We start from the raw sequence: 24,611 nt of genomic DNA, 5'->3' as shown, positions 1-24,611 counted from the left end.
GACGGAGAGAGCTGGGTCGTACTGAAGTAATATCGCTACGATGCGAGTCTGACCTGAAGCGGACAGCAGCGGTCAGGAAGTCGAAGAAGAGAGGAAGGTGGTCAGCTCGACGTTTCCTCTTCCTGCTCTCCGACCTCGACTCCCTTTTCCTCTGTTCGATCTACTTCTGCCTCCTTGCCAGCTCCAAGAACACGGAAAGAAGCTCGCACTCACTCTCCGAAAAGGACTCTGCATGTCCCAGCAAACTCTCTGTTCAGATCGTCCCTTCCCTCCCTCTCTCCTCCTCCCCTCCTTCGACGAGTCGTAGGCCCCCATTTGAGCTCGCTGGTCGCTACAGAGTCCCAAGAGAAGCCTGAAAAGTTGAAGCGGGCGAAAGAGAAGAGTCTGGGTGCTGTGATAACGCCGTGAGCTTGTTGGCTAGAAGGGAAGGAGGGGTACATAGATGGCCGTTGCGAGTTTAACTTGAAGAAGGAAGGAGTTTCGAGCTCACCTTTGTTTGTTCCGTTTCCTCTCCTCTCCTGTTTTTCGTAAGCTAGCCACAAAATCTTCTGTCGCCTAGGAAAAGATTTCTCTCCCAGCCTCGCAAATCTTCACCTCCCGTCCCAAAGTGTCATCGTGCTTGTCCTCCTAGCACCCTCGGGTTTCTTTTTGAACGAGAACGCTGTGGAACTTGGAAGGTGTTTCTCCCTGATTCCGCCCTTGATATACCGCGTCGCTCGAAACCATCTCTTGTCCCTTCCAACACCCACCACCCACCCCACCCCATCAACCCCCCAAAAAACCTATCAGAACAACAGAACCATGAACTTCACCACTCTAGCAGAGACGGCGATCTCTTCAGCTCTTCAGGTGAGCTTCGACTTCCTCCTCCCCTGCATCTTTCTTCCTTCTCTGACATTCCCCGTTTTCATCCCTCCTTCCCTCTCCTCCCCTCGCTGCTCCTACTCTCTTCGCTCGTCGTCTTTGGCTTCCCTAGATCGCTAAAAGCTACTCGAGCCCTTCAGTCTACCCTCTCCATCTCGCTCAAGCTCTTCTCTCAGATCCCAATCAAGTCGCAAACGACAAGGCTCAAGATGGAAGCGCTCCGATGAGCTTGCTGTGGTCGGTAGTAGAAAAAGTTGGAGGTGATCCTGTAAGTCTTCTGGTTGCTCGGTGTTGTGTTCGGGGGGAAGGGCTGAGGGGGAGAAGGAAGGGAAAGAGAGAAGGGAGGGAAGGTTGACGTCGACCTCCTCGTTGTTGCCTCCTCCCATCTCTCCTTCCCTCCGAAACACGACTCTGCTCTCACTTTAGCCTCGGATTGATGACTGACCCTCATCATATGCACTTCCGACCCACAGGAAGCCCTCAAGAAAGCTCTCCAGCGAGCTATCGTCAAACTCCCCGCTCAGAACCCACCGCCCGACGACGTTGGCCTAGGACCCCTCTCCAAGATTCTCAGTCAAGCCCAGGAACTCATGAAGACTCAGGTACGTCGACTCTATACCATCCTCCACTCGTACCCTGTCTCGTCCTCCCCTTCGCTTCAGCTCGGTCATCTAAACTGACTCAACTCGCCCTCCATCTCCTCGCCTCCTTCAGAACGACACCCACCTCTCTCCCATCCATCTCCTCCCTCCCCTCCTCAACCACGACACCATCAAACCCATTCTAGCAGCTCAGTCTCTCCCTGTCCAAGTCCTCCTCGACGCTCTCGCAACTCTCCGAGCCGGGAAGCGAGTCGACTCGAAGGACGCAGATCGATCGTCCGGAGGTCCTGGAGAGTTCCTCACGAAGTACTGTGTGGATCTGACGAAGCAGGCGGAGGAAGGGAAGTTGGACCCTGTAGTTGGAAGGGAAGCTGAGGTGAGTTTTGACTGAAATCGAGAGAAGAGAAGGAGGAGGAGGAGGACGCGTTGAGCTGACCTTCGCTTTTGTCCAGGTCCGACGAATGATCCGAGTGCTCTGTAGGAGGACCAAGAACAACCCCTGCCTCATTGGAGAGCCTGGAGTAGGAAAGACCGCTGTCGTCGAAGGTCTTGCTCAGAGGATCGTCTCGAGAGATGTCCCTCCTTCCCTCTTCGGAAAGGTCTTTTCGCTCGACGTGAGTTTTCGCGTCTCCTCTCCCCTTCCTTCTTGCACCTCATGCTGACTTTTTCTCCGTTGTTGGAACACTAAGATGGGATCGCTAATGGCCGGCGCCAAGGTAAGCTATACATCTCCCATTTTTCTCCCTCTTGCCCTCATTTCTCTCCTTAGAGACGAAAAAATCGATCTGACTGTTTCCTTCTCTCTCTCTTTCTCTCCTCGTTCCCGACCAACAGTACCAAGGAGAATACGAGGAGCGAGTCAAGGGAGTCCTGAACGACATCGAAAAGGCCAGCGAAGGAGGAGGAGAAGGAAGTGAGTCGGATTGCAGCCGTCGTCGTCCTTCGACGCGTCGCCTGACTGACTTCCCTGATTGCATCGTTCTAAAGTCATCCTTTTCATCGACGAGATCCACCTCATCATGGCCGGTAAGGGAGGAGGAGGGATGGACGCCGCCAACCTGCTCAAGCCGATGCTTGCGAGAGGAAAGCTGAGATGTATCGGAGCTACGACGCTCAACGAGGTGAGTCTCTCGTTCCCGCTCGCCGCCTTCCTCTCCGAGACTGATTCCCCTTTCCCTTCGCTTCTCTTCTTCAGTTCAGGGAATTCATCGAGAAGGATGCCGCCTTCGAGAGACGATTCGCTCAGATCCAAGTCAACGAACCTACCGTCCCCGAGACGATATCGATTCTTCGAGGGATCAGCGAGAAGTACGAGGTTCGTCAACGTCCTTTTCTTCCCCTTCCTTCGTCCTTCGTCCGTCGTACTCACCCTCACGTCCTTCTCTTTCTTCAGATCCACCACGGAGTCCGAATTCTCGACTCAGCTCTCGTTCTCGCCGCTCAACTCGCTAAGCAATACCTCACTCAACGACGACTCCCGTGAGCCTCCCTTTCTTCCTCCCCCTACTCCCCTCGACAACTCGCTGACTCCTCGTCCTCCGTTCTCTCTCATCCATCAGCGATTCCGCCATCGATCTACTCGACGAGGCCGCTGCGGGGGTCAAGATTTCTCGAGAGACGAAACCCGAAGCCATCGACTTGCTCGAGAGGAAACGACTGGAGTTGAACGTCGAAATCCATGCCCTCGAGAGGGAGAAGGATGCTGCGTCGAAGGAACGACTCGAGATCGCCAAGAAGCAGAAGCAGGACATCGAGGACGAGCTCGAACCGCTCGAAACTCAGTACGAGTCCGAGAAGCATCGAGGCGATGAGATCAACACCGTTCGATCCAAGATCGACGAGCTCAAGGCCAAGGTTACCGATGCTGAGAGGAGGTGAGTCTTTCATCCTTTGAGATGCGTCGAGTGATCGTTTGTTCGTTGCTGACTCTTCTTCTCCCTCTTTTTCTCGTTTCGCAGGATGGATCTCGATACCGCCGCCGACATCAAGTTCTACGCCATACCCGATCTTCAGAAGCGACTCAAGGAGTTGGAGGTCAAGAAGGCTGAGAAGGAAGCGTCTGGAGAGGTGAGTTCAGCGTTCGACGACGCCTCCTTCAGAAAGACGGCTTCGATGCTGACTGTCTTCGTTCGTTCTTAGGTTCCTGACACCGACGTTGTCACTCCCGACGAGATCGCTGAGGTCGTAGCTCGATGGACGGGAGTCCCGGCTCAGCGTGAGTTTGGCTTTTTACGTCTTCCTCTCGCATCGACCTTCCCTCCGACTGACTCGTTCTTCTTTTCCTCCCTTCCTCAGGACTGATGACCACCGAAAAACAGAAGCTCCTCCAGATGGAGAAGATCCTCACTCGCTCGCTCGTCGGACAGCCCGATGCCATCAAGGCGGTCTCCAACGCCGTTCGACTCAACCGATCAGGACTTGGGAACCTCAACCGACCCATCGCTTCCTTCCTCCTCTGTGGTCCTTCTGGAACGGGAAAGACTCTTCTTGCAAAGACGCTGGCTGAGTTCATGTTCAACTCGGTACGTCCTCGTCGTTTCCCTCTCCCTTCCTCTTCTGTTCCGTTCGACTGACACGACGCGTTCTCAATTGACTTCAGGCCGACGCCATGGTCCGAATCGACGCGTCTGAGTACTCGGAGAAGCACTCGATTTCTCGACTGATTGGTAGCCCACCTGGATACGTCGGTCACGAAGGAGGAGGACAGCTTACTGAGGCAATCAGGCGAAAGGTGAGTGCGACGAGAAACGGGGAAGCCCCGTCTTGTTCCTCTTTGCTGACGTTTCTACTGTTTCGACCTTGGTTTCTACAGCCCTACACTCTCATTCTCATCGACGAGGTCGAGAAGGCCGCTCGGGAGTTCGTGACGCTCTTCCTCCAGATCCTCGACGATGGAATCCTCACGGACGGAAAGGGTGCGTACCATCTTCTTCTGTGATGTAGGCTCCAATACGCTCGTCCGTCTTCCCTCGACTGACCTCGCTTCTTCTTCTTTCCCTCAGGCCGACGAGTGGACTTCAAGAATACCATCATCCTCTTCACTTCCAACCTGGGTGCCGCTTATCTTACTGAGATCGAGGAAGGTCCCGTCTCTCCTGAGATCAAATCTCTGGTCACTGGAGCTGTCGCAGCTCACTTCCCTCCCGAGTTCATCAACCGATTGGACGAGACCATCATCTTCAGAGCTCTTTCGAGATCCGACATGTTCCAGGTGAGTTCTCTTCCTCGTACTCCTTCCCTCTGAGCCTAGAACGAAACTGACCTCCCTTCATTCTTTCTCTTCCCGCTAGGTCGTCGACATCCGAATCAAAGAGCTCGAGACTCGTCTTAGAGCCAACAAGAAGATCACGTTGACTCTCGATTCGGCTGCGAAGGAATTCCTTGCTTCCGCTGGATTTTCACCTCAGGTGAGGGCGAACCGCTCTTTCTCCTCTTTTCCCGACGACTCTCGCTGATTCTCTTCGCCTTTTTCTCTATCTCACAGTACGGAGCCCGTCCCCTCGCTCGAGTCATCCAACAAGAAGTCCTCTTCCCCCTCTCTCGAATGGTCCTCGACGGCTCGATTCGAGAGAACGAGACCGCTCGCATCTCGTGCGATCCCGTCCGAAACGCTATCGTTATCAAGCCCAACCACCAGCCTCTGGTCGAGGTTGAAGAGACCGATGCGGACATGGATACGGATTCGGAGGATGGAGTGGAGATTGAGGAGATGGATTGAGGGAGGGAAGAGGACGCGTCGGATGTTGGTGTAGCTTGATCTTTGTTTCTCCTTTCGGTACTTAATTTGCTTTCGTTCTACGCTTTCTTTGCTTGTCATCTTCTTTCTCTTGGTCCCCTACGATATTACGAAATAACTTTTTCTCGTCGTTGCTGCAGAAGAGAGGGGAAAGCCTCGAGAAGAGGAGAGCGGACCGGAGGAGAGCTCGAGAAGGCAAGCGAAACTCACTCGTCGAGCAAAGAGCGTCAAAGTTTCGCACAGAGTAAGCTGATATAGTCCGCTTTGTTGATTTCGTTGGTGTAAGATGGGATTCGAGGGGTGGAAGTAGGAGGAGAGCAAGAGGTCGACGAAGAGCCAAGGAGGTGGTGAGCTCGAGCGTTTCGACTTCCGAAGTTGTTCCTTCTCCCTCTCCCTCAACTCCAACTCTCACCCACCATACTTCATCGATCTTTCGTGTTGCTGCTCGACCTATCCTTCCGACAGCGCTTCCGTCAAGCACCAGTAAAGCTTCAGTCCAACTGAGCAGGAGCGCCCTCACCGTCCTTCCCTCCCCTCCCTACGATGTTCTCCTTCCTCAAACCTCGAGAGCAACCTCAGCTCTTGACCTGTAGCTTCGACCAAAACCTCGTATACTCGGCTGGATCTGAAATCACCGGAGTCGTTCATTTCAAGCCCGATCCTACGATAACAGAGTTGAGAGTGTCGATGAGAGGAGGACAGGTGAGCTTCGTTCTCCTCCCCGCCCTCCCTTCGCTTTGGTAAACTGACCTCCTCGGTCCTTTCTTTTTCCAGCACAGTACCTACGAAGGACCTCCTCTCTCAGGTGGTAACAGACCTATGAGTGGTGAGCTTGAGATCCTTCTTTCTCTTCGAGCCGTGCCTTCCTTCAATGCTGACCGGCGGTTCCTCGATCTCGTCCCTCGTCCCACTCAGACATCCGATTCGACGTCGCCGTCTACTTTCACGAGTTCCAGCTCCTCTGGTCCAAGGAGAATGGATCAGCTCTTGCTTCTCCGGATGGGAGTATAGATCTACGCTTCAGGTTTAAACTTCCAACGATGGAACAGCAGAGGGAGGACCAGATCGTCCTCCCTCCCAGCTTCGAGGGTGGTACGAGACCGCCCGCAACAAGTAGGGGGAAAGGAAGGATCGAGGGGAATCAAATAGGGTCGACTCTTTGTGAGTATACATTGCTCGGTTGCAACACTCGTAGGTTCTCGTCCGAGAAATTGTCCCGCTGACTCTTCTGTCCTTTTCTTCCCTCCGCCTCTCTTAGACCTCATCAAAGTCGAGGCTGCTCGAGCTTCAGATCCTGCGAAAGGAGCTCAGGAGCGCCTATTGCTTCCTTTCATCTACCTGTGCGTCCGACCTCTTCCACTAGATCACCCGTTCTCCCTTCGTGCTGAAGCGAGTCTTCTCTTGGTCTTCCCTCGACGCGTCTTCTCACAGACCTCCCGAAACTGTATCCTCCGACCTCGTACCTCCTCCCATATTTCCACCACCGGCAACAGCAGAGTCCTCGCTTCCGATCTTTCCTCCTCCTCGACCGAGAGACGAAGACGGCTGGCGAACGTCGAGACGCGTTCAAGTCGTGAAGGAGGGACTTTTGCGGAAACCTGGAGCTCTTGAGATTACCGTTCGTTCATTCCATCATCTCGCGTTGAATATCTAGCACTGATCTGTATCTCCCTCTCCATCTCGTTCCCCTCATACAGCTCCACACTCCCGATCTCCCAGCCTTCCCAACCTCGCATCCGATCCCTTTCTACCTCCACCTCCTCGTCCTCTCCCCACCAGCTCTCCCGACCTCCCCACCTCCTCAACTTCGCATCCCTTCTCCCTCATCGATATCTCTCACCCTCGATCGTCTCGTTCTCGCTCGAGCTCAAGGCTTCCAGCAGGTCTCCCTCCAACAAGGAGCGGGAGACGGGCTGTCGGTGGTCGACCTCTCGAAGGAGAAGCGAGTCTGGTACGGCGAGATCGAGTATCGCGAACAGGAGGAGGAGACGTCGGACGGAGGGAGGACGCTGGTGGGAAGATGGTGTAGAGGAGTCAGCATCGTCGGGGAGATGAAGTTTGAAGGAACGAGCGTTGGGCCTTCTTTCACTCGAGGGCCAAAGGATCTGCTCGGATGCAGCGTCAGTCTCACTTTTCCTTTCTTCAAACCTCTCCCTCTCTGACCTCGTTCCTTTCCCTTTCGCGACCGCAGTGGACCGTCTCCCTCCACATCCCTCAAAAAGGCGTCGGAACGGACGTGACCCTCGACAAACTCCTCCCCGTCGTTCTCTCCTCCCGAGTCACCCGAGACGAAACGACCGAAGGGAGCTGGGAAGGAGGACGGATGGAGTTCCCACCGAGTTACTTTGAGGCTGCGGGAGGGAGAGCGCCTCAGCCTTACACCGGGTGGGTCGAGCCTGGAGGAGGAGGAGGAGGGTTGACGAGACGACGCGGAGCGGGAGGGAACTAGGACAGAGCCTTCTTTGGTTTTCCGTTCTTTGATTTTCTACCTACGACCTTTAATGATACAAGAATGACTTCAGTGGATTGTGTGTGGGTTTCTCTGGGACTGCTTCGAGTAAGATCTCTTCGGAGGGAAAGCGAGCAAAGCCGATTGATTGAAGCTCGTCGTTTCCTCTTTCCTCCTCTCGATCTGCATAGGAGAAATCGTAATCATAAAAAAGCGCTAAGGAACCCAAGAAATCGATACATAGGACGTACGTCTCCAACCAACCTCTAAAAAACCAAACAAATACAGTAAGCAGCAGCAGCTGGCAGCAGCTCAATCGCTCTCCTCCTCCTCCCTCACAACCTCCAGAACGACAACGTCGGAATCCAAACTCGTCCTCCTCGACCTCCCTCCTCCGACCAGCGCTCGTTTCTGCTTCTTCGACAGCGGCGAGATCGAGACGGGGTCGAGGTCTGGGATGGAGGATTTCAGGATCGGAGGAATCACGAGGAGGTCGGGCTCTGAAGGGAGAGAGGACGGGAGGTCAGTTTGAGACGAGAGAGGAGATTTAGGAGAAGGAAAGGGGAGAGACTGACTTTGAGGCTGAGATTGAGGGTTTGAAGGATCGTGTTTTCGATGAGAGGTGGAGTGAGGGATGGGGACGATGGGATGGGAGTGTGACGACGAGCCGGTCGTAGCCGTTGGAGCTAGAGAGGAGGAGGAGGAGGAGGTTGAGGTTGGAGGGGAGGAGAGGTGGTGAGCTTGTTGCAGGTGAGGAGCCCGTCCTGATCCTGCTGCTGCTGCTGCTGAGGAAGATGCGCCTGCGTGGAGGCGAGACGGATGGTGCGTCGAACTGCACCCTCCGGGCTGCCATCCGAGTCGTTGCTTGAAGAGAAGGAACGAGCGAAGGTTAGGTTCGTGCGTTCGTCGCTCGCTCCTTCTCTTTGTGAGCTCGTATAGATATTAGAGAGACTCAGACTCACAAGTTCTAACATCATAACCATCAACAAGTTCTGCTCTGCCATCCCACCTCCGTCTCCCTTGCTATAATCTCTTGCTTTCTTTTCCCCGTCTCCTTCGTCGAGAGTGCCCCTCCTCCCTCCAGCTCCAGGCTCCTCTCCTCCTCCAGATCGTCCCCGGCTCGTTCGAAGCGGATGCATCATCCTCTCGGGAGACTGATCCAGCTGAGATCGGAAAGGGTCTACGAGCATCGAGGAGGAAGAAGTGGTGAGATGAGAAAAGAGAGAGGAACGGGAGAGGGAGACGGAGGGGGAAGGTGGAGGGTGGGAGCTGAAAGAAATCGAGGCGAGAGGCGAGAGGAAGGGTGGAAAACGTGCTTCCGTGGTGAGAAGCTAAAAGTTTCAAGCTTCGCACTGGGGATGGATTTGAAAAAAGAGGAAGAGAATGAAAGTGTTGGGGGTGGTGGTTGGGAGGGAAGAACGAAACGAGGAGAGGTGGGGGAGGGAAGTCGAGCTCCGTAAGATCGACGCGCTCTTTCCTTGATCTTGAGACTTCGATCAGAGAGCAGATTTTTTGTCTTCTACAGCGACCGAAAAAGCACAGGCTAGGTCGAAACGAGAGGCTGATAGATCACGGGGAGAAGGAAAGAGCCTGACGAGCTCGTGAATGAAGGGGACCGACAAGAGATAAATTAAGATAGATACGGAGAAGCAAAGAGAAGATACAAAAAAAGAACAACACTTCATCAAGGCCTATAGCTCATCGCCTCTCTATCATCAGCCATCACTCTAGCGTACTCTAGGAGAAGCAACAACATGTACGCCTGACGAAGAAACCCGATAAACGCGTCAGGACGCTTTACCTCCCTCCTCTCTCTCGTTTCTTTCTCTTCCTCCCAGGAAAGAAAAGAAGCGAAAGGCGACTCACCTGCATATCCTCCCACTTCCAGTTTTCCTCGACAAAGTTCCTTCCCTGTTGACCGATCGCCTTCGCCAGTCCAGGTCGAGCGGTGAAGAACGAGAGGATGTCGAACAGGTCCGAGTAGTTGTTCTGGAGAGGGATGTAGTGGTAGTACGGGATGAAGATGCTGGTAGAGAAGGACGAGTTCGAAGGAAAGGTCAGCTCTGGAACCGAGGGAGCAGAGGGAGAGCGAGGGAACCCACTCCGAGTACCACTTCGACGCGAGAGAGAGAGAGCAAGAGCGAACAAAAGGTCAGAACAAAGCGTCGAGGAAGACAAATCGAAGAGCAAGGTACGTACCTCAGGGAAAACTGTGGCTTTGAGTACGACGCTGCGAGGGAAAAAGAGGAGGAGGGGAAGAAGAAAGGTCGTCAGGCGAGGTCGAGAACGCGTCGAGGAAGAACGAAAGAACGACGAAACTCACCTCCCACCAAGCAACACCCTTCGCATCCTCGAACTCCACCCATTCCCATCAACGTCCAGAATGAATGCACTGCGTCCAGGAACGTTGGATTGCCACTCGACTCGATCCACGAAATGAATCTCCTCCGCGACCTCGTCGCACGTCCCGTCCCTGTCGAAGAACGAAGCCAGAACCTCGTCAGCGTCCGCTTCCCGCTCCTATCACACCTCCCGAACGCGTGGAACTCACTCCTTAACACACTGCAACGGTCCGTCAACCAACCCAATGTCCAACCACTGCTCAGCGGCGTCCTTCAACCTCCACTCGACCCTCTCCCATCCCCCTCCGACCTTCTTGCTCTTCTGCAGCACCGAGATCTTCTCGGTCGAGTCGTGAGGGTGAGCGAAGTGGTGCAGACGGATTCGTTGAGAGGCTCGCCAGTTTCGAGTTTTGGAAGCCATCATTCCTGGGAGAGAAGAAGCGAAGCGACGCGTCGAGGCGAGGAAGTCAGGACGAGGAGTGAGATGGAGAAGAGTTCGGGAGACGACGAACCAGTCATCTTCCCTCTCCAGAAGAGTTTGGGGATGTCCTTCTCTGACCAAGGAACCATGGGGATCGTTTGATTGACGCTTTCGAGAGGAGTTGACTGAAGATCAAACGAGGAACGACGAAGGTCAGCTTGGGAGACGCGTTCGACGACGAGGAGACCTCGAGCTGAGTTCGGAAGGGAGAGAGGAACGAACAGGGATATCCATACTCCAGCGACTCTGCATCGAGTGAAAGAGAGAAGCGGTCAGCACGAAGGTTGGGAAGAGAACGACGAGAGAAGAGGAACGGAACGCACTCGGCATGTCGAGAAGAGAGGCATGAGAGCATCCTGAACGACATCAAAAGATGATTTAGGTTAAAGAGATCGAGCGAACGGAGAGGAGAAGAGAAAGACGAACAGGTTGAGGGCTTCCGTACAAGAACAGACCGTGCTCGTCGAGCAGCTCTCTCGACTGGCAGTAATCCATCGTCTTCTTGTGATCCCAGATGAACGTCTTCGGTTTAGCAGCTACAGTCGAGCCAAAAAGAAAGATGAGCTCTCCATTTCCTTCGTTCCCGGTCTCCCCAGACCTCTCGTCGAATTGAGATCTCGAAACTCACCTCCAGGCAACGGATCCTCCTCCAAAATGTTGTCTCTGAACTCCATCCCGACGGGCGTGTCCCTCCCGCAGGGCCAGAACCACCCATGGGTTCCCTTCTGCGCAGCTTCCATCCTCTCTCGCTCCTCCTGAGGCCAGATCTCTCCTTGGTAGCCGTAGGTCGTCGACGCGTTGAGGACTTGATTCGAGGCGATGAACCGCGGGACGTCGTCGGTGTTGAAGTAGACGGTCATGGGATGGGTGATGTGGTGAGCGATAGGTGTGAGGAGGAGGATGGTGTCGCTACAGAAAGATGAAGGACGAGAGACAGGTCAGGGAAGAGAAAGGGAAAGACGGAGGAGGAAAGAACGAACCGAGCTCGAACATTGTCCTTCTGAGTACCTCGAACGTCGAAGATCTTGCCGTCTCTGCAACCGAGGAGTCGAGAGTCCAGTTTAGATTCGAAGGAAGGCCATAGAGAAGAGCAGAGAAGATTCGAAACTCACCTAAACTCGACAGCAAAAGTCTGACCAGCGTCGTCGAGTCGATACATCCTCTCCCTCAGAATCTGTCCTGGAATCGAGAGGAACGGAACGAAGGATTCGTGGGCTGGAGGAAGTATCGAAGGGATGAAGTCGAAGGCTGTGAACCTGTTTTCCGAAGGCAGAACATTCAAAGGTTAGCGAGGAAAGCAAAGAAGGGGAAGAGAGACGCGTCGGTGGAAAGGGACGAGGCGGCAAAGAAACGAACCACTTGTCGAAACCCTTTGGAGGATCCATCTTGAACATCTTGCGATACCTCTTGACGGCTTGACTTAAAGTACGAGGTCTCGTATCCTTGAGATGTTTCGCTTTAAACCCAGCCTCCTGGAAAAAGGAAAACGGAGTCGCGCATGAAGGTGAGCTCGAACTCTCCTTCCCTCCCTCCTTTCCTCCGATCGAAACCCGACGACTCACCTTCATCAGGACCTCTATAGGATGCCTCCTCAGCCACTTCTGGTCCTTAGGAACAACCAGCAGTCCACCCCTCGTCCTGTCCCATCCTCCATTCGCAACTGAGCCCTTGCCTACTCCAATCTCGTCCGCCTCCCATGGAGATCCGAACGCTTGTTGTCTATTCAGATAGGACCAGGACCACTCCTTGGGTGCTTGAGTGAGAGTTTCTGTTGGTGGGAGGAGGAAGGCTGATCCCAAGAGGACGAGGAGAATAAAGATGTGAAGACGATGAGAGTGAAGATGTCGGGAGAGGCGAGAAGAAGGGGAAGGGAGAGGGCCTGGGTCCGAGACTTGATGGATTCCCTGGGTCAGAGGAGGGGAGGGAAGAGCGAGGTCGAGGGAAGAGGCGTTGGTGGTTTCGAATCTTGAAGGAGAAGGGTTTCTAAGTCGAGGGGAAGCTGCCTTATCTACGAGAGGGGAGAGAGAGCTCGAAGGCGGGAGGGCGGAGGAGGGCATCGAAGAAGGGCGAGGCCTGTCCAAGAAGAAGCAAAGAAAGCGACGACAACTCAAAAATCAGCTTCAAATCTTCAACCAGATTCTGGAGATAGTGTGTGTGCTTACCGGATAGATATCCCTTCTCTTCGATGGTGGTGGTTAAAGATTTCTGGGGAGCAAAAGAAAGGCCGATCCAAAACACGGCCCAATCTCAAACTCAAACGGAGGAGAAGCTCGCGATCAATCAACAACACCTTCCTTCCTCCCAACGACCAACATCCTTCCCTTCGAACACATCACCATGCCCTCCGTCGCCATCTCCACCTTCCCCCACGAGACCCTCGGGAACGTCTTCTCCTTTTGCGATGCTCCTACGCTCGCCGTCGTCGGTCGAGTGAACCTCGCTTGCCTCGAGCTCTCCTCTCCCTTCCTCTACGAAGACGTCGATCTCAAGGACACCACATCCCTCGAGCTCTTTCTCTGCTCTTCTCCAGTGAGTCTCTGAGATTCCTACTCACTCCCTCACTTATTTTCTCCCTTTCTGACGCTTCCTTCCTCCTTGCAGTCCACCGCCTCGTCCTCCTCTCCCTCTCGAATCGCTCCCTTCCTCTCCCTCCTCCAAGTTCGAAACCTCTCCGTCACCTGCACCGTCACAATGATACAAACCGCTTGCTGGGACAGGATCCCTGGGAATTTACCTCTCGAGTTGGGTCAGCTTCGCTTCAACGTGCTCGAGGGTCCCTACAACAACGCGCTTCCAAAGGCAGGATCCACTCTTCGACTTCTCCTCCTCGCCACCAACCCTACCTCCTTCATCTTCGCGCGAGGCCTCCCCATATCCATCCTTATACCCTACTGGCCCGGTGATTGCTGGTACGGAGCTCGCCTGGATCTCACCTCCTTCCCATGGTCTCGACTCGAGACCGTCGTCCTCGCCTACACGACTCTCCGAACCAACACATGCACCGAATCCCACGACCTCGTTCTGGATAGGAAGAGTCCTTCGCGAGCTAGGTTGATCTACGATTGGAAGATTCCTTCTTCTGCCGTTGACCACCATCTACTTCGAGGGTTGTTGCACGAGTCGTGGCAGTTTGCAAGGTGGGAAGAGTCGGGGAGATCGAGCGGTTGTCGAGTCGAGCTTTGGGTCGAGTCGGAGGAGAGGGTTCAACAGATGAAGGATATCGTGCACGAGTTGGCAGGAATACTCGGGAAGGATCATCTCGTCTTTCGACGTTTTCTGGAGATCGTGGCGAAGCCGGAGGGTCAGGAGGGGTATTGGGAGGAAGAGAGAGAAAGGAGGAGGAGGGAGAGGAGGATCGGGTGAGAAGCTGTAGCAGGCAAGCTCGTGAGGTCCGCTCTCTTTCCACGGACTCTCTGCTTCAGCTCGGAATCTTAAAGAAGAACTTGAGCTGACTTTTGGTCCTTTCGGTTCTGATCTATCGCAGCGGCCGAGCGTCAGAACGCGTCGTGATCTCGAACAATCAACCACCTCTTTGCTCGTCGTCCCGCCGGATTTGAATGCTTCTTTCGGTTGTTTGTACCCTCTCTCTCGAATTGATGAAATGAATATCACGCAGCCTGTAGATTCTGAGAGCGAGAACCAACAACACCCTTCGGGAAACGTCGAGCGACTCCTCCGAGTCAAGCTGCTTCGAAATCGAAGCTCACCTCAACCCATCTCTTTGAGATCCCAACCACAACAAACCTCATAGAACTATGGAATCAAGCTCAAAACCTAAACCCCCGAAGCAGAAGGAACCTCCTGTCGTAGGATCAGCCGATTATCTTCTCGGTTCTATAGCAGGAGTTGTTCGAAGGAGAGATGGAGGAGTGTTGACTAGAGGGTGCGTCTCTTTCTTCTGCTTCCCCCAGAGAGCCAGGATGGGGTTTGGGGGTTTGAGTGTCGACTGAGAGCGTACCTCAGAATATCACTAACGATGTCCCTACTTTATTTGCTTCCCTTTTGTTCTCCGCATCTCTCAGGTTCATCTTAAAGACGGGTCGGTCGAGCTCACCTCTTTCCCTTCCGACGGTTTGTCTTGAAGCTCAACCGTTCCTTCGCTTCTTTAATAGATCACTACCCAACCGGACGAGCTCTAGACTTAGAGATCAACATCTCGGGAGCGCCCAACTTCAGAGGTCTCAAGGATAAAGGGAAAGAGCTGGGAGTGTTCGGGGTGCGTCCTCTCGTTTCCCTTCCCTTCCTCTTTTGAGCTCAACTCTCCTCGCCAGTTTGTCTTCCTGACTTCCCACTGACCGAAGATTTTCACCCTCGACTCTTCTTGATACCTTTATACTTCCTTAGTCTGCTCAACCAACAGTTCCAGGTCTCAAAACTATCCTCTCCCTCCTCCTCTCTTCGCCCTCCTCGCCCGAAGCGTCTCGTCAACGGACAGTCTCCATCTCGACTCGAGAGGAACCCATTCTTTACATCTCTGGACGGCCCTTCGGTGAGTCTTGCTCTCCGTTATCATACCTCTCGATGTGATTGGAGATATACTCGAGAGCGACGTCGCGAATGAAACAAGAGCTGATTGCGCTTCTCTACGCCGTTCCCTTTCCTTCAGTTCTTCGAGACTCAGCAGCTCCTTTACGGACTCTCTCTTGGGGAGGATCAGCGGCCAACCTGGAGCAGGTCGAGGAGAGGCTTAAGAACGATGTCCTGAGGGAAGCAAGATCGTTTGGAGGAGTGATCCTTGGGCACGAGGAGGTCGTGGGAGGAGCGACGGTCGGAGAGATGATCCCAACTTGGATTCACGTCGACGAGGGAAGCGTCAAGACTGTTAGAGAGATCTACGGCGATGTTAAGAAGGAGGGCTGGCTGGTTGACTATCATCGGTGAGTCTCACTGCTTCTTGGAGTCGTTCAAGCTTCGAGCTTTGGACAAAGAAGGTTGAGCTCACTCGCTCCCTTCTCTCGTCCTCTCCCCTCTCTCCTTCTCCTTTTCGCAGGATTCCCATTTCCCCCGACCGTCCCATCGAAGACAATTACCTCGATGCTTACCTCTCCGTGCTCAAGGGAATTGATCCTCTCAAAACCTCGGTCCTGATCTCCTGCGGGATGGGTGTCGTGCGAACCACGTTCGCCATGACCGCCGCCGTTCTGGTTCGAAGACATCAACTCCTTCGTCTCGATCTCCCCGACCCCTTCGCTACCGTCATCCCTCACTCGGCGCCTACCTCTCCCAAACTCGCTCCAGCCAAGCTCAGTCGAAGCAACACGCCGACCAACGCTGCCCTCCTTCTCTCCCTCTCGACGGGAACCGCTCCGCCGAGTGGTTCTGCATCTGGATACTCGACAGTGAGTTTGGGTCATTTCTACGTATCTCGTAGAATTCGACTAACCATCGTATCTCTCGTCGATTGACAGCCTGGAGGACAAACGAGCCAAGCTGAGAGAATCCTCGAGAACGCGACGCAACAACACGCTCTCAACAGATCGCTCCTCAAGCTCACCCACATGCTCGACAAGGGTAAGTGCTCGGATTTCAGATTTATCTCTCGCCAAAAGCAGCTCTGACCAACTTCTCTCTTGGTTCCAGCCCTCTCCTCCCAAAGGAACGCGTCCGCTTCGTCCCTCCTCTCCTCTCGACCCGTCCTCCTCGAATCTCTTCGATCGGCGCATATGGGGAACTACTCCGTTATTCTCTCTCTTCTCGGATGTCTCGAAGGTGGGAAGAAGGTCAAGGTCCTGGTAGATGCTGTTATCGACGCTTGTGAGTTCTCCATCTCCACCTTTGGACATCGACGGCGAGCTAAATCTTCTCCCCTCTCCACTCTTCTAGGCGACGCTGTTACCAATCTTAGAGAGGAAATCATCGACTTCCGAATCAAGGCTTCGATCGATCTGGACGACAAGACGCGTCAGGTCAGTCGATCCTTTTGCTTCCTCTCCTCGATACAGACCTGACCTCGCCCTCTTGCCCGTCTCGACTTGCAGATCATGCTCGACAAGGCATCGAAGTCTCTCGAGAAGCTCTTCTTCCTCATCTCTTTCGCTGGATTCATCGAGGATTCAGACGGTTTTAAGGGACGATTCTCGGACTGGCTGAAGGTTCGTTCACTTCGTCGTCGTCCCTTTGCTCTCGGTCCAGAACGCTGACTCCGCCGTCTCAATCACTCCTTTCTCTCATCTTTCATCTTAGAAACGCGCTGAGATCTGGAATCAAATCATGCTTCTTCGTCGAGGAGTCGGAACCGGATCTCGTCTCTTCCTCTTCGCTCCCGTCGCCGATCTCTCAGTCATTTCTCGAGCCTCTGGACGAGCGACCGAACCCGATGGTGGAACTGTGATGGGTAACGAATGGGCTGAGCACGTTGTTGCGAACCGATCTGGAATCATCCTTCGAGCGAGGTGAGTCCATCTCTGTCGTCTTCGTCGCGTCAATACTCGTCGGAAAGCTCACTCATTTGGATCCCTTTCGTCTTCACAGCACACTTCTGAAGTCGGATCAGTGGTTGACCAAGACTGCAAGCTCGTCGGATGGAGTTCGAGGCGCTGTTGGATTCAGACAGATCCCAGGGTCAAACATCTACGCGTTGAGTTCCACACCTCCTTCCTCCTTGCCCTCTCCCTTCGTCCGAACTGACTCAGATTTCTCACATCGCACTCTTTCTCTTTTTTCAGCATCGGACAACCCACTGAGGATGCCATCGGATCGGTTCTGAGCAAAATCAAGGAGAGGTCGCCGTCCGCCAACGCTTTGCTATGGTTGAACTTGAGGGAGGAGCCGTTGGTCGTGAGTCCTCGTCTTCACCGACCTCGACACGTACACGAAAGCTGAGCCGTCCTTCCTTTTGAACCTTGCAGTACATCAACGGTCAACCTTTCTGCTTGAGGAAGGAATCGCTCTCGCTTCGAAACATCAAGGTTCGTCCTTTGCTCCTCCTTCTCGATCCTTCCTCGACTCGTACGTCGCTCACTTCGATTATCCATGTCACAGGATTACAGTGGTGTGTCTGCCTCTCGCCTGGAGGTCCTCGAGGATCGACTTAAGGGAGACGTCACAACCGAGCTTCGTTCGTTCGAAGGCTGGTGAGTCGAACGTCTTCGCCTTCTCTTTTCGTCGAACTGAGCTGATCAGCTTTATCTCTCTTCCAGCTTGCTTCTTCACTCCGAGACTGCAGATGGAGACGTTGTCCCTGTTTGGGAAGATTGCGACGAGGGATCGGTGTCGTCGGTGCGAGACGTGATGGAGGGACGCGTTCATGGAGACTCTGGACTCGAGCTTCGTTTCAGGAGATTGCCGATGACGAGCGAGAAGCCTCCCGATGCGAGTACACTTTTCGATCTATCTCTGTGTTGAATCTGACCTATGTATAAACTGACCACTCTTTCCTGCAGTTCTCCGACATTGCAGAGTGAGTTTCGACCTCGACCTCGAGCAGATCCTGCCAACTTCGCTGACCCCCTCTTTCTCCCTCAGACTCATGGAGATAGTTCTCCGAACCAATCTGGACGAGACTCCCATCATCTTGAACGATCAACTCGGTCGAGGTCGAGTGAGTCGCTTCCGCTTCACTTTCGATCCTCAACTGATCATCTCCCCTCTTCTTCCTTCCCTGCAGAGCACCGTCGCCTCGGTCATCATTCTCCTCACCCACGAGTGGCTCCGAGAACATCGCTCGTCCGAGAGGAAGTCTTCGTCGAAGCACCATTCGGTTCACGAGAAGGATCGAGAGGAAGACGCCGTAATCGAGGGAGAGTCTGTCGTCCGTCGGGCTCGTCGGACGCGCCAGCACTCGAACGCACCTAGGCCAGATGCCTCCGCTCCAAGAACAATGAGTTGGCAGGTCATCAACAACGTGCTGCGAGTCATCCGAAACGGGTTGGAGGTGAAGGAGGTGAGTTGGCTTGTCTCGACGCGTCGACCTTTCGTTTGAACTCATCGCGTCTGTCTCTCTCCTCAGGCCGTCGACAAAGCAATCGATCGAGCTGGACAGAATATCAACCTTCGAGACTGTATCGAGGAGGCTCGAGCTCAAGCTGCCGAGGCGACGGATCCCGCTCTCAAGAAACAGTTCGTCCAGGAGGGAATTCACCATCTCCACCGGTACTTCGACCTCATCATCTACCAAGCCTACCTCGAGGAGACACCCCCCGACACCTTCGAAAACCTCGAGAGCTTCGAGAGCTACGTCAAGAAGCGACCTGGTTCGTTTTTCGCCTCCTTCCTTCCCGCTTGCGAGGAGACCGCCTAACTGATGCGTCTTTGCCTCTCGTTCCCAGTCTTCCGGACCTTCCAAAAGGAGCTCAAGGAGAGTGGTCTCGATGCTCTCGCTCCTATCGTACTCGCACCCGCCGACGGACTCGCCATGTCGGACGAGGTCCAAACTGTCGTTCTCAATCGATCTGGTCAGATCTTGTCGGCTTCGACGATTCTCAAGAGCGACTTCTTCAGTAACCTTCAGAAGCTTTCTCTTCCCGAGTGAGTCTTCCGTCGTTGCTCTGGCCTTTTCTTGACTGTTCCTGACTCGTCCCTTCACCCCCTCTTGCAGCCGAGTCGAGGGATGCGCCAACTTCCGAAAAGCACCCATGACTCTCTCTTTCAACGTCCCTACCTTCCCGAAGAGCCTCCAGCCTACCAAGTCTGGATTCCTCCAGGACGAGAAGAGAGTCTACGGAACGGGAATGCCTTCGATCCAAGGGTGAGTCTCTTTCGAGGCTCGGAGTCGACGTTCGAGTCAAACCCACCAGATGCTGACTCGCCCTTTCACTCCTCTACAGACTTCGTCGAGCTCTTGAGAAGATGGAGGCCGGACCCAACGGTAGTCGAAAGGTCTTCTGGACGTCGCTGCGAGAGTACGTCCCAGGTTTTGTTTCGTCCTTGAAAGTCTCGACACGTCTGATTGCTCTTTCTTTTTGTTTCGCTTTCAGGGAGCCCGTCATCTACATCAACTCTCGTCCGCACGGTAAGCCTTCTGGTACCACTTTCTTCTCGGTGGCGAGTCGTTTCTGACCCTATCCATTCTTCCTTTTCCAGTCCTTCGTCTTCAAGATCGACCCCTCGTCAACGTCGAGTGCGTCGCGTTCTTTTTCGTTCGCTTCTTCCCTCCTTTTTCTCAAACTGAACTCGGTACCTTATTGTGTTTTGCAGAGCGACCGGAGTCTCTACCGAGATCGTCGAAGCCATGGAGGTCTCGTTCAAGCGGGATGTTATTCGAGAGATTAAGATGAGCGATGGAGGTCGGATCCTTCTTCACGACGAGGTCGAACAAGATGGCTCCTTCGAGATCGTCCCTGTGAGTCTTCTTCTGCCTTTGTATCCTTCACATTGTGAAATGTATCGCTGATCTTGACTTCTCCTTTTCAGATTTGGGAGACCGTCGCTGAAGCGGACGTGTTGACTCCGTCGGAAGTCTACGCGGCAATGGTCGCCGAGGGATACCAGGTCGACTATGCTCGAGTAGCCATCGTGAGTAATATCGTCGCCTTCCTTTTTGAAATCTTCGTTTGACTCACTGTGTTTCTGGTTTCGCTGCTCAGACCGACGAACAAGCTCCTCTTCCCGTCGCCTTGGACGCTCTGGTTCATCGAGTCGTTTCAGCTCTTCGAGAATCCGCAGACTCAGCCTTCAACTGTCAGGTGGGTCTTTTATAATTATCTTCTTTCAGCTCTGATGCTATCTGGGGAGAAGTCGAGGGAGGGAGGGAGTCGGAACAAGGAGAAGGAGGTCCCTTCGTCTTACTTTGATGCTGACCCACTTCTGTGTTTGAACCAAAACAGATGGGAAGGGGTCGAACCACGCAGGGAACGATTTGTGCTTGCTTGATCTCCAGCGTCATCAGCGAAGATATCCAAGACTCAGTCGTCGAGACGCCTTCAGAAGAGGACTCGAACCCTTACGTCAACGGTACGTCCTTCGTCTTTCATCTCTTCGAGCTTGATCGATTCTGACCCCATCTCTCTTTGAGTACCAATAGGAGAGTACAAGACCATCCTCAGTCTCGTTTCGGTCCTTTCGCACGGAAAGATTGCGAAGAGACTTGCGGATCGAGGTTCGTCTCTCGTCCTTTCCTCCCCCTGCCTCATTTTTTCCAATTCGTGCTGACTCTTTCCCTTCATCCGATCAGCTATCAATCACCTCGACGGGGTTCAGAACCTCAGAAAGGCTGTCTACGACTACAAGGTGAGCCGTCGAAGTGTGCTCTTTCTTTCCCTCGACGCGTCTGACTCCGTCCTTCCCTCTTGTCTCTCCGTTTCTCAGCTCAAAGCCGAGGCTGCTCCCGATGGATCTACCAAGCAAGCGATGCTTCACGAGCTCGGAATCAACTACCTCTACCGTTACGGAGTCCTCATCACCCTCGCCAACTACCTCATCGAGAAGCGAGCTGAACTCAAACAAGCTTCCTCCTCTTCCTCCCCGTCGGCCGACTCTACTTCCTTCCCAGATTGGCTTCGAGATCACCGAGAGATCAAGACCGTCATGAGGGTCAGCTCCCTAGATTAGCACCAGCGGCTTCGGTTCGGTTTGGGTTTTCCTCGTAGATCTCTTCGTTCGTCCGTTGAGCACCCTCCTTCACGATTTATCACGATTCATCATTCGTCCCCTGCTTCTTTCTTTTGAGAGTTAGCTGAAAGACATTTCAATCCCAAATGATCCAAAGGTCCCGAAGGAGAAGAAGTACAATAACGAGCAGAGCAAAATACGGGAAAGAAGAGAAGGCAAGAAGGTCGTGAACGAAAAAAGGGGAAAGAGTACGAAACTAGGTAGAGATGGGGTTGGGAAGAACCTTGGCCTCTCGGCTGGAGGAAAAGTACGGTCAGTTTCGTATTCGAGGGAGGGAGGGAGGTTGAACGAGAAAAAAAGAGAAAGAGAGACTCACTTGACGTCTCGCTGAGAGAGAGACTCCTCGGGAACGGTGTAAGGGTGGTGAGGAGTAGGAGTTCCCTCAATGTGCTCGGGGTAGTCTGAGAGAAAGAGAGAGAGGGAAGAAGGTCAGCCACGAGAGAGAGAGAACGGTGAAGAAAGAGAAAGGAAGAACGAAGACGCGACTCACCAGCCTTTCGGTTCTTCTCGTCCAACTCAGCGTCAACGGTCTCCGCGACTCCTCCAGTTCCGTAGCCGTCGTCCGAGTCGTCGAGTCCCAAGCGCGCTCGGTTCATCTCCTCTCGCTTGTGAAGGTAGCCTCCGAGGAAGAAGAGAGCGGTCGAGATGATGGTGCAGGCGATGGCAGTCGAGTAACCTTTGGTCCATCGGGGAGCCTGTTTCAATCGAAGGGGACAAGGGTCAGGATGTGCGATGTCGAGAAGACGAGTGAAAAGATAGTATGCTTACCTCGGTAGTCTTGTAGGCGACGAGGGGAATCCAAGCGAAGAAAGCCCAACCGAAACAGAAGACGGATCCCATAACGATGGCTCGCTCTTCGGCGTTCCTCTTGGTGAGACGGTTGATCCAGCCAAAGAAGAGAGGGTTCGGCGCTCCCATCAAACCAAGAAGGAAGTAACCAGCCCAGATGAGGTCGTTGGGAACGGTCCAGATTCGAAGAACGGTGACGGCGAAGAGGTTGATTCCCTGGATAACGGCGAGCATGCTGAGGAGAGAAAGGGGGAGAGGAGGAGTCAGTCGAAGAGTCGAAGAGAACGAGACGAGGACGGTTGATACTCACGCCCAGATGTTCCAGATTCCGGCGAGAGATCCAGTGAAGAAGGTGGTGACGGCGATGATGGCGAAGATTCTGGAAAGGAGGGAAGGAGCGGATGGCAAGATTCGAGGTCAGATCAGACGCGTCTCGTTCTCGTTTTTGAAGCTCGTCTTCTTGGGAGACTCACCCAGTAGGGATGGTGTTGATGAGCTCGATGGAGTACTTGGGAGTTCCGTCGGGGTTCATGATCGACTTGAGCCAGAGGGTCATCTAGTTTGGGAAGAAAGAAGGGGGGAGGAGAGCGCGGTCAAAAAACGTCGTCGTCGTTTGCTTGTTCTTCGAGAGATACGATGCTGCAGAGATGACCCGTACCTGACCAGCGGGGTAAGTTTCGATGAGGAAGATGGTGATCATAGCAGTGCAGAGGTAGATGTGCTGAAGACGAAGGGACGGGAAGAGGAGGGGAGCCGTCAGCTCAATTGCTCGTCGAGTCGACGCTGCGAGATCGAGATCGAGAATGAAAGAAAAGTAGAGACGTACCCAAGACTTGAGAACGTCGGTGAAGGTCTTGAGGGTGATCTTCTTGGAAGTAGCGACTCCGTCATCTCGCATCCTCTTCTGAGCAAGGAGCTGCTCGTCCTCCCTCATCCACCAAATCCTCTTTCCGGATGGAAGCCCGGGGAAGAAGACGAGACCGACGATGGCGACGGGGATGGTAATGCAAGCATCGATCTGAGAGGAAACACAGATTTAAGGGGAAGCGAGCGGGGTAGGTCAGCGACGAGAAGACGACGAGAGCAGCAACGCGTCGAGGCTTGACGAGGAAGAGGAAGAAAAGGACGAACGATGAAGATCCACTGGTATCCAGCAAGTCCGAGCTTTCCGTCAAGTCCCTTGTAGGCTCCAGCCTGAAGGTAACCACTGAAGCGACGAAGACGAAGGGGGAGAGAAAGGTCAGCCTCGTCGGTCGAACAGAGGGGAAGGGAACAGAAATGAGCAAAGACGAGACTGACCTGAACATCTGCCCCAGAGAGTTTCCAATCATGAAGACAGCAGATCGCTTGAACAGCTCGTCACCTGGTGCGGAGGAAGAGAGGGAAACGAAGGGAAAGGCAGAGTCAGAGGTTTGTTTTCAAGTTGAGTTCAACTCGGTTTATTGACTCACCTCGGTACCAGGACCCAAGGACGTAGTTGACTCCAGTGTAGGAGGGGATAGCGAGAGCACCAAGGAAGAATCGAATGACGTAAACCTCTGAAGGAATCGAAGAGTCGGGATGAGCGTTGAGTTCAGCTTCGACGACGCGGCACGGAAGACTCACGTTCGACGTTGTGGATCTTGACGAGACCGAAGGAAAGAATACCCCAAGCGAGCTCGACTCCGGGAAGAAGCCAACGAGCGACTCCGGGTCGAGAAATGTAGAGGAGAGTGGGGACCTGGAAGACCATGTATCTGGAAAAAAAGGGAAAGACGGAGCAAAGGAAAGGAACGAGTCAGTCAGAGTCACTCTCTCTCCTTCCCTCTTCTTCCCCTTTCCTTTTGTCGGTCAAGGACAGAAAAAGTAGACTCACCCGATGTAGTAGAAGAATCCGAACCAAGCGTACTCGTTCTTCTGAATGTTCAAAGCCTCCTTCAATCCAGAGACGCTGCGAAACCAAACGAGGAAGACGCGTCAGGTTCCTTTCCGTTTCTCTCTCCTCCTCAGCAGTACCAAGGTGCACTCACTAAGCGTTGTTGATATTCGAAGAGTCCAAGTACTTGAGGAAGAAAGCGACCGATCCGAACCCTGAGCAACCCGAAGAAGAAGAAGAACGAACGAGTCAGCCACGAGAAGAGGATCGAGCGGGAACGGAAGCGAGACGAGGGAAGGAAGGAGTAGAGACTGACCGACGAGAGCGAAGTCGAGTTTCTTGACGAGACTTCTCTCCTCAGGAGACATTCGAGCGGGGTACCAGTCGAAGATGTACCTAGAAGGAGCGAAGGAGGAAGAAAGGGGGGAAAGGGAGAGAGGTCAGTTCGAGAGACCGCGTGGGCTGGTGATTCGGACGAGAAGAGACGGATCTAGGGCTGAGAGATAAAGTTTTTGAGAACTCACTTCATGATTCCCATGAACTGCGAGAAGAGGCGATACGAGGAGGAAGCATCGGAAGCAGAAAGGGTTGAACAGGGTGAGGGGTAGAGATATAAAAAGCAGAGGCCAAGTGGAGAGGGAAGGATGGAAGTTTGGGAGGGCAACGAAGGGGCGGGAGCGTGGGGGAAAGAGGTGGAGGAGAGAAGGGAGATGGTGAAAACGCGTCTTGTCAGCGCTGAAGGTAGATCTAGCGCAGAAATGCTGAGGAAGGAAGGAAAGGAAGCAGAGAAAGCACTCACAGTTCGAGGAGCGTCCGATTCGATAGCGAGCGTGATCTTCTTCTTCTCCTTGGGTTCTCCGACCTCTCCAGCAACGACCTTCTCATCGTAATCCTCCTCGACGTGGTGCTGAGACTCTTTGGTAGCCATCTTTGATTGGAGGGGAG

General features: G+C 53.7%; 7 protein-coding genes across 7 annotated transcripts; 4 read left to right on the top strand and 3 right to left on the bottom strand.

Moving 5' to 3' along the window:
• Positions 1-695: 695 nt before the first annotated feature.
• Positions 696-5,335, top strand: BDY24DRAFT_390054 (ATP-dependent Clp protease ATP-binding subunit). The gene is made up of 18 exons (XM_076640608.1): positions 696-1,132; positions 1,338-1,466; positions 1,579-1,842; positions 1,919-2,080; positions 2,156-2,182; positions 2,301-2,379; positions 2,454-2,587; positions 2,662-2,781; positions 2,860-2,945; positions 3,026-3,340; positions 3,425-3,533; positions 3,606-3,681; positions 3,762-3,988; positions 4,066-4,197; positions 4,279-4,381; positions 4,469-4,677; positions 4,757-4,873; positions 4,951-5,335. Exons 1-18 carry the CDS (start codon positions 1,088-1,090, stop codon positions 5,182-5,184), a joined length of 2,568 nt encoding a protein of 855 aa, XP_076496578.1. The 5' UTR covers positions 696-1,087; the 3' UTR covers positions 5,185-5,335.
• Positions 5,336-7,740, top strand: BDY24DRAFT_390037 (uncharacterized protein). Its single transcript, XM_076640607.1, has 7 exons — positions 5,336-5,904; positions 5,977-6,028; positions 6,118-6,363; positions 6,461-6,542; positions 6,634-6,820; positions 6,900-7,322; positions 7,394-7,740. Exons 1-7 carry the CDS (start codon positions 5,746-5,748, stop codon positions 7,649-7,651), a joined length of 1,407 nt encoding a protein of 468 aa, XP_076496577.1. The 5' UTR covers positions 5,336-5,745; the 3' UTR covers positions 7,652-7,740.
• A 67-nt stretch (positions 7,741-7,807) lies between these two features.
• Positions 7,808-9,104, bottom strand: BDY24DRAFT_68251 (uncharacterized protein). The gene is made up of 2 exons (XM_076645059.1): positions 8,614-9,104; positions 7,808-8,515 (listed from the first exon to the last, which is right to left on the bottom strand). Exons 1-2 carry the CDS (start codon positions 8,839-8,841, stop codon positions 7,964-7,966), a joined length of 780 nt encoding a protein of 259 aa, XP_076496576.1. The 5' UTR covers positions 8,842-9,104; the 3' UTR covers positions 7,808-7,963.
• A 1-nt stretch (position 9,105) lies between these two features.
• BDY24DRAFT_68579 (uncharacterized protein) lies at positions 9,106-12,716 on the bottom strand. The gene is made up of 13 exons (XM_076645060.1): positions 12,637-12,716; positions 12,037-12,547; positions 11,831-11,946; positions 11,587-11,730; positions 11,103-11,383; positions 10,901-11,010; positions 10,798-10,830; positions 10,697-10,720; positions 10,506-10,599; positions 10,203-10,419; positions 9,975-10,124; positions 9,518-9,881; positions 9,106-9,413 (listed from the first exon to the last, which is right to left on the bottom strand). The coding sequence occupies exons 2-13, from the start codon at positions 12,529-12,531 to the stop codon at positions 9,336-9,338; spliced, it is 2,106 nt and encodes a 701-aa protein (XP_076496575.1). The 5' UTR covers positions 12,532-12,547; positions 12,637-12,716; the 3' UTR covers positions 9,106-9,335.
• On the top strand, positions 12,705-14,058 carry BDY24DRAFT_390019 (uncharacterized protein). Its single transcript, XM_076640606.1, has 3 exons — positions 12,705-13,003; positions 13,076-13,863; positions 13,959-14,058. The coding sequence occupies exons 1-2, from the start codon at positions 12,812-12,814 to the stop codon at positions 13,835-13,837; spliced, it is 954 nt and encodes a 317-aa protein (XP_076496574.1). The 5' UTR covers positions 12,705-12,811; the 3' UTR covers positions 13,838-13,863; positions 13,959-14,058.
• A 1-nt stretch (position 14,059) lies between these two features.
• Positions 14,060-21,082, top strand: BDY24DRAFT_434943 (inositol hexakisphosphate-domain-containing protein). Its single transcript, XM_076644164.1, has 30 exons — positions 14,060-14,357; positions 14,497-14,513; positions 14,587-14,690; positions 14,819-14,963; positions 15,081-15,351; positions 15,465-15,813; positions 15,883-15,985; positions 16,055-16,228; positions 16,298-16,380; positions 16,453-16,566; positions 16,658-16,866; positions 16,946-17,050; positions 17,140-17,251; positions 17,323-17,382; positions 17,456-17,547; positions 17,614-17,785; positions 17,857-17,873; positions 17,939-18,356; positions 18,423-18,666; positions 18,742-18,940; positions 19,011-19,160; positions 19,240-19,314; positions 19,390-19,424; positions 19,496-19,532; positions 19,610-19,754; positions 19,826-19,927; positions 19,999-20,097; positions 20,239-20,365; positions 20,436-20,510; positions 20,586-21,082. The coding sequence occupies exons 1-30, from the start codon at positions 14,230-14,232 to the stop codon at positions 20,960-20,962; spliced, it is 4,338 nt and encodes a 1,445-aa protein (XP_076496573.1). The 5' UTR covers positions 14,060-14,229; the 3' UTR covers positions 20,963-21,082.
• BDY24DRAFT_351721 (vitamin H transporter) lies at positions 21,083-24,379 on the bottom strand. Its single transcript, XM_076637723.1, has 16 exons — positions 24,191-24,379; positions 23,983-24,062; positions 23,821-23,881; positions 23,667-23,741; positions 23,417-23,547; positions 23,263-23,349; positions 23,111-23,174; positions 22,943-23,018; positions 22,638-22,829; positions 22,470-22,532; positions 22,285-22,367; positions 22,122-22,190; positions 21,791-22,046; positions 21,513-21,717; positions 21,339-21,423; positions 21,083-21,258 (listed from the first exon to the last, which is right to left on the bottom strand). Exons 1-16 carry the CDS (start codon positions 24,202-24,204, stop codon positions 21,219-21,221), a joined length of 1,581 nt encoding a protein of 526 aa, XP_076496572.1. The 5' UTR covers positions 24,205-24,379; the 3' UTR covers positions 21,083-21,218.
• Positions 24,380-24,611: the final 232 nt, after the last annotated feature.

The sequence above is a fragment of the Mrakia frigida genome (assembly GCF_051309035.1).
Source record: "Mrakia frigida strain ATCC 22029 unplaced genomic scaffold BDY24scaffold_16, whole genome shotgun sequence".
Lineage (NCBI taxonomy): Eukaryota > Fungi > Basidiomycota > Tremellomycetes > Cystofilobasidiales > Mrakiaceae > Mrakia > Mrakia frigida.
Note: the sequence above shows the minus strand (reverse complement) of the source record. Positions and strands in the feature narration are given on the sequence as shown.

Coding starts and splice junctions, on each gene's coding strand:
- BDY24DRAFT_68251 (XM_076645059.1), bottom strand. CDS start 8,841: ATGCTCGTAGACCCTTTCCGATCTCAGCTGGATCAGTCTCCCGAGAGG. Junction 8,516..8,613: donor TGGTTATGATGTTAGAACTT/GTGAGTCTGAGT, acceptor CTTCTCTTCAAG/CAACGACTCGGATGGCAGCC.
- BDY24DRAFT_434943 (XM_076644164.1), top strand. CDS start 14,230: ATGGAATCAAGCTCAAAACCTAAACCCCCGAAGCAGAAGGAACCTCCT. Junction 14,964..15,080: donor CATCTCTGGACGGCCCTTCG/GTGAGTCTTGCT, acceptor CCTTTCCTTCAG/TTCTTCGAGACTCAGCAGCT. Junction 16,229..16,297: donor AGATGCTGTTATCGACGCTT/GTGAGTTCTCCA, acceptor CCACTCTTCTAG/GCGACGCTGTTACCAATCTT.
- BDY24DRAFT_390037 (XM_076640607.1), top strand. CDS start 5,746: ATGTTCTCCTTCCTCAAACCTCGAGAGCAACCTCAGCTCTTGACCTGT. Junction 6,364..6,460: donor TCAAATAGGGTCGACTCTTT/GTGAGTATACAT, acceptor CGCCTCTCTTAG/ACCTCATCAAAGTCGAGGCT. Junction 7,323..7,393: donor AGGATCTGCTCGGATGCAGC/GTCAGTCTCACT, acceptor TCGCGACCGCAG/TGGACCGTCTCCCTCCACAT.
- BDY24DRAFT_68579 (XM_076645060.1), bottom strand. CDS start 12,531: ATGCCCTCCTCCGCCCTCCCGCCTTCGAGCTCTCTCTCCCCTCTCGTA. Junction 11,384..11,586: donor ACTTTTGCTGTCGAGTTTAG/GTGAGTTTCGAA, acceptor ATCTTTCTGTAG/CGACACCATCCTCCTCCTCA. Junction 10,125..10,202: donor CCGTTGCAGTGTGTTAAGGA/GTGAGTTCCACG, acceptor GTTCTTCGACAG/GGACGGGACGTGCGACGAGG.
- BDY24DRAFT_390019 (XM_076640606.1), top strand. CDS start 12,812: ATGCCCTCCGTCGCCATCTCCACCTTCCCCCACGAGACCCTCGGGAAC. Junction 13,004..13,075: donor TCTTTCTCTGCTCTTCTCCA/GTGAGTCTCTGA, acceptor TCCTCCTTGCAG/TCCACCGCCTCGTCCTCCTC.
- BDY24DRAFT_390054 (XM_076640608.1), top strand. CDS start 1,088: ATGAGCTTGCTGTGGTCGGTAGTAGAAAAAGTTGGAGGTGATCCT. Junction 1,843..1,918: donor TAGTTGGAAGGGAAGCTGAG/GTGAGTTTTGAC, acceptor GCTTTTGTCCAG/GTCCGACGAATGATCCGAGT. Junction 2,588..2,661: donor GAGCTACGACGCTCAACGAG/GTGAGTCTCTCG, acceptor TCTCTTCTTCAG/TTCAGGGAATTCATCGAGAA.
- BDY24DRAFT_351721 (XM_076637723.1), bottom strand. Junction 22,830..22,942: donor GATACCAGTGGATCTTCATC/GTTCGTCCTTTT, acceptor GTTTCCTCTCAG/ATCGATGCTTGCATTACCAT. Junction 22,368..22,469: donor AAACTTACCCCGCTGGTCAG/GTACGGGTCATC, acceptor TTCCCAAACTAG/ATGACCCTCTGGCTCAAGTC.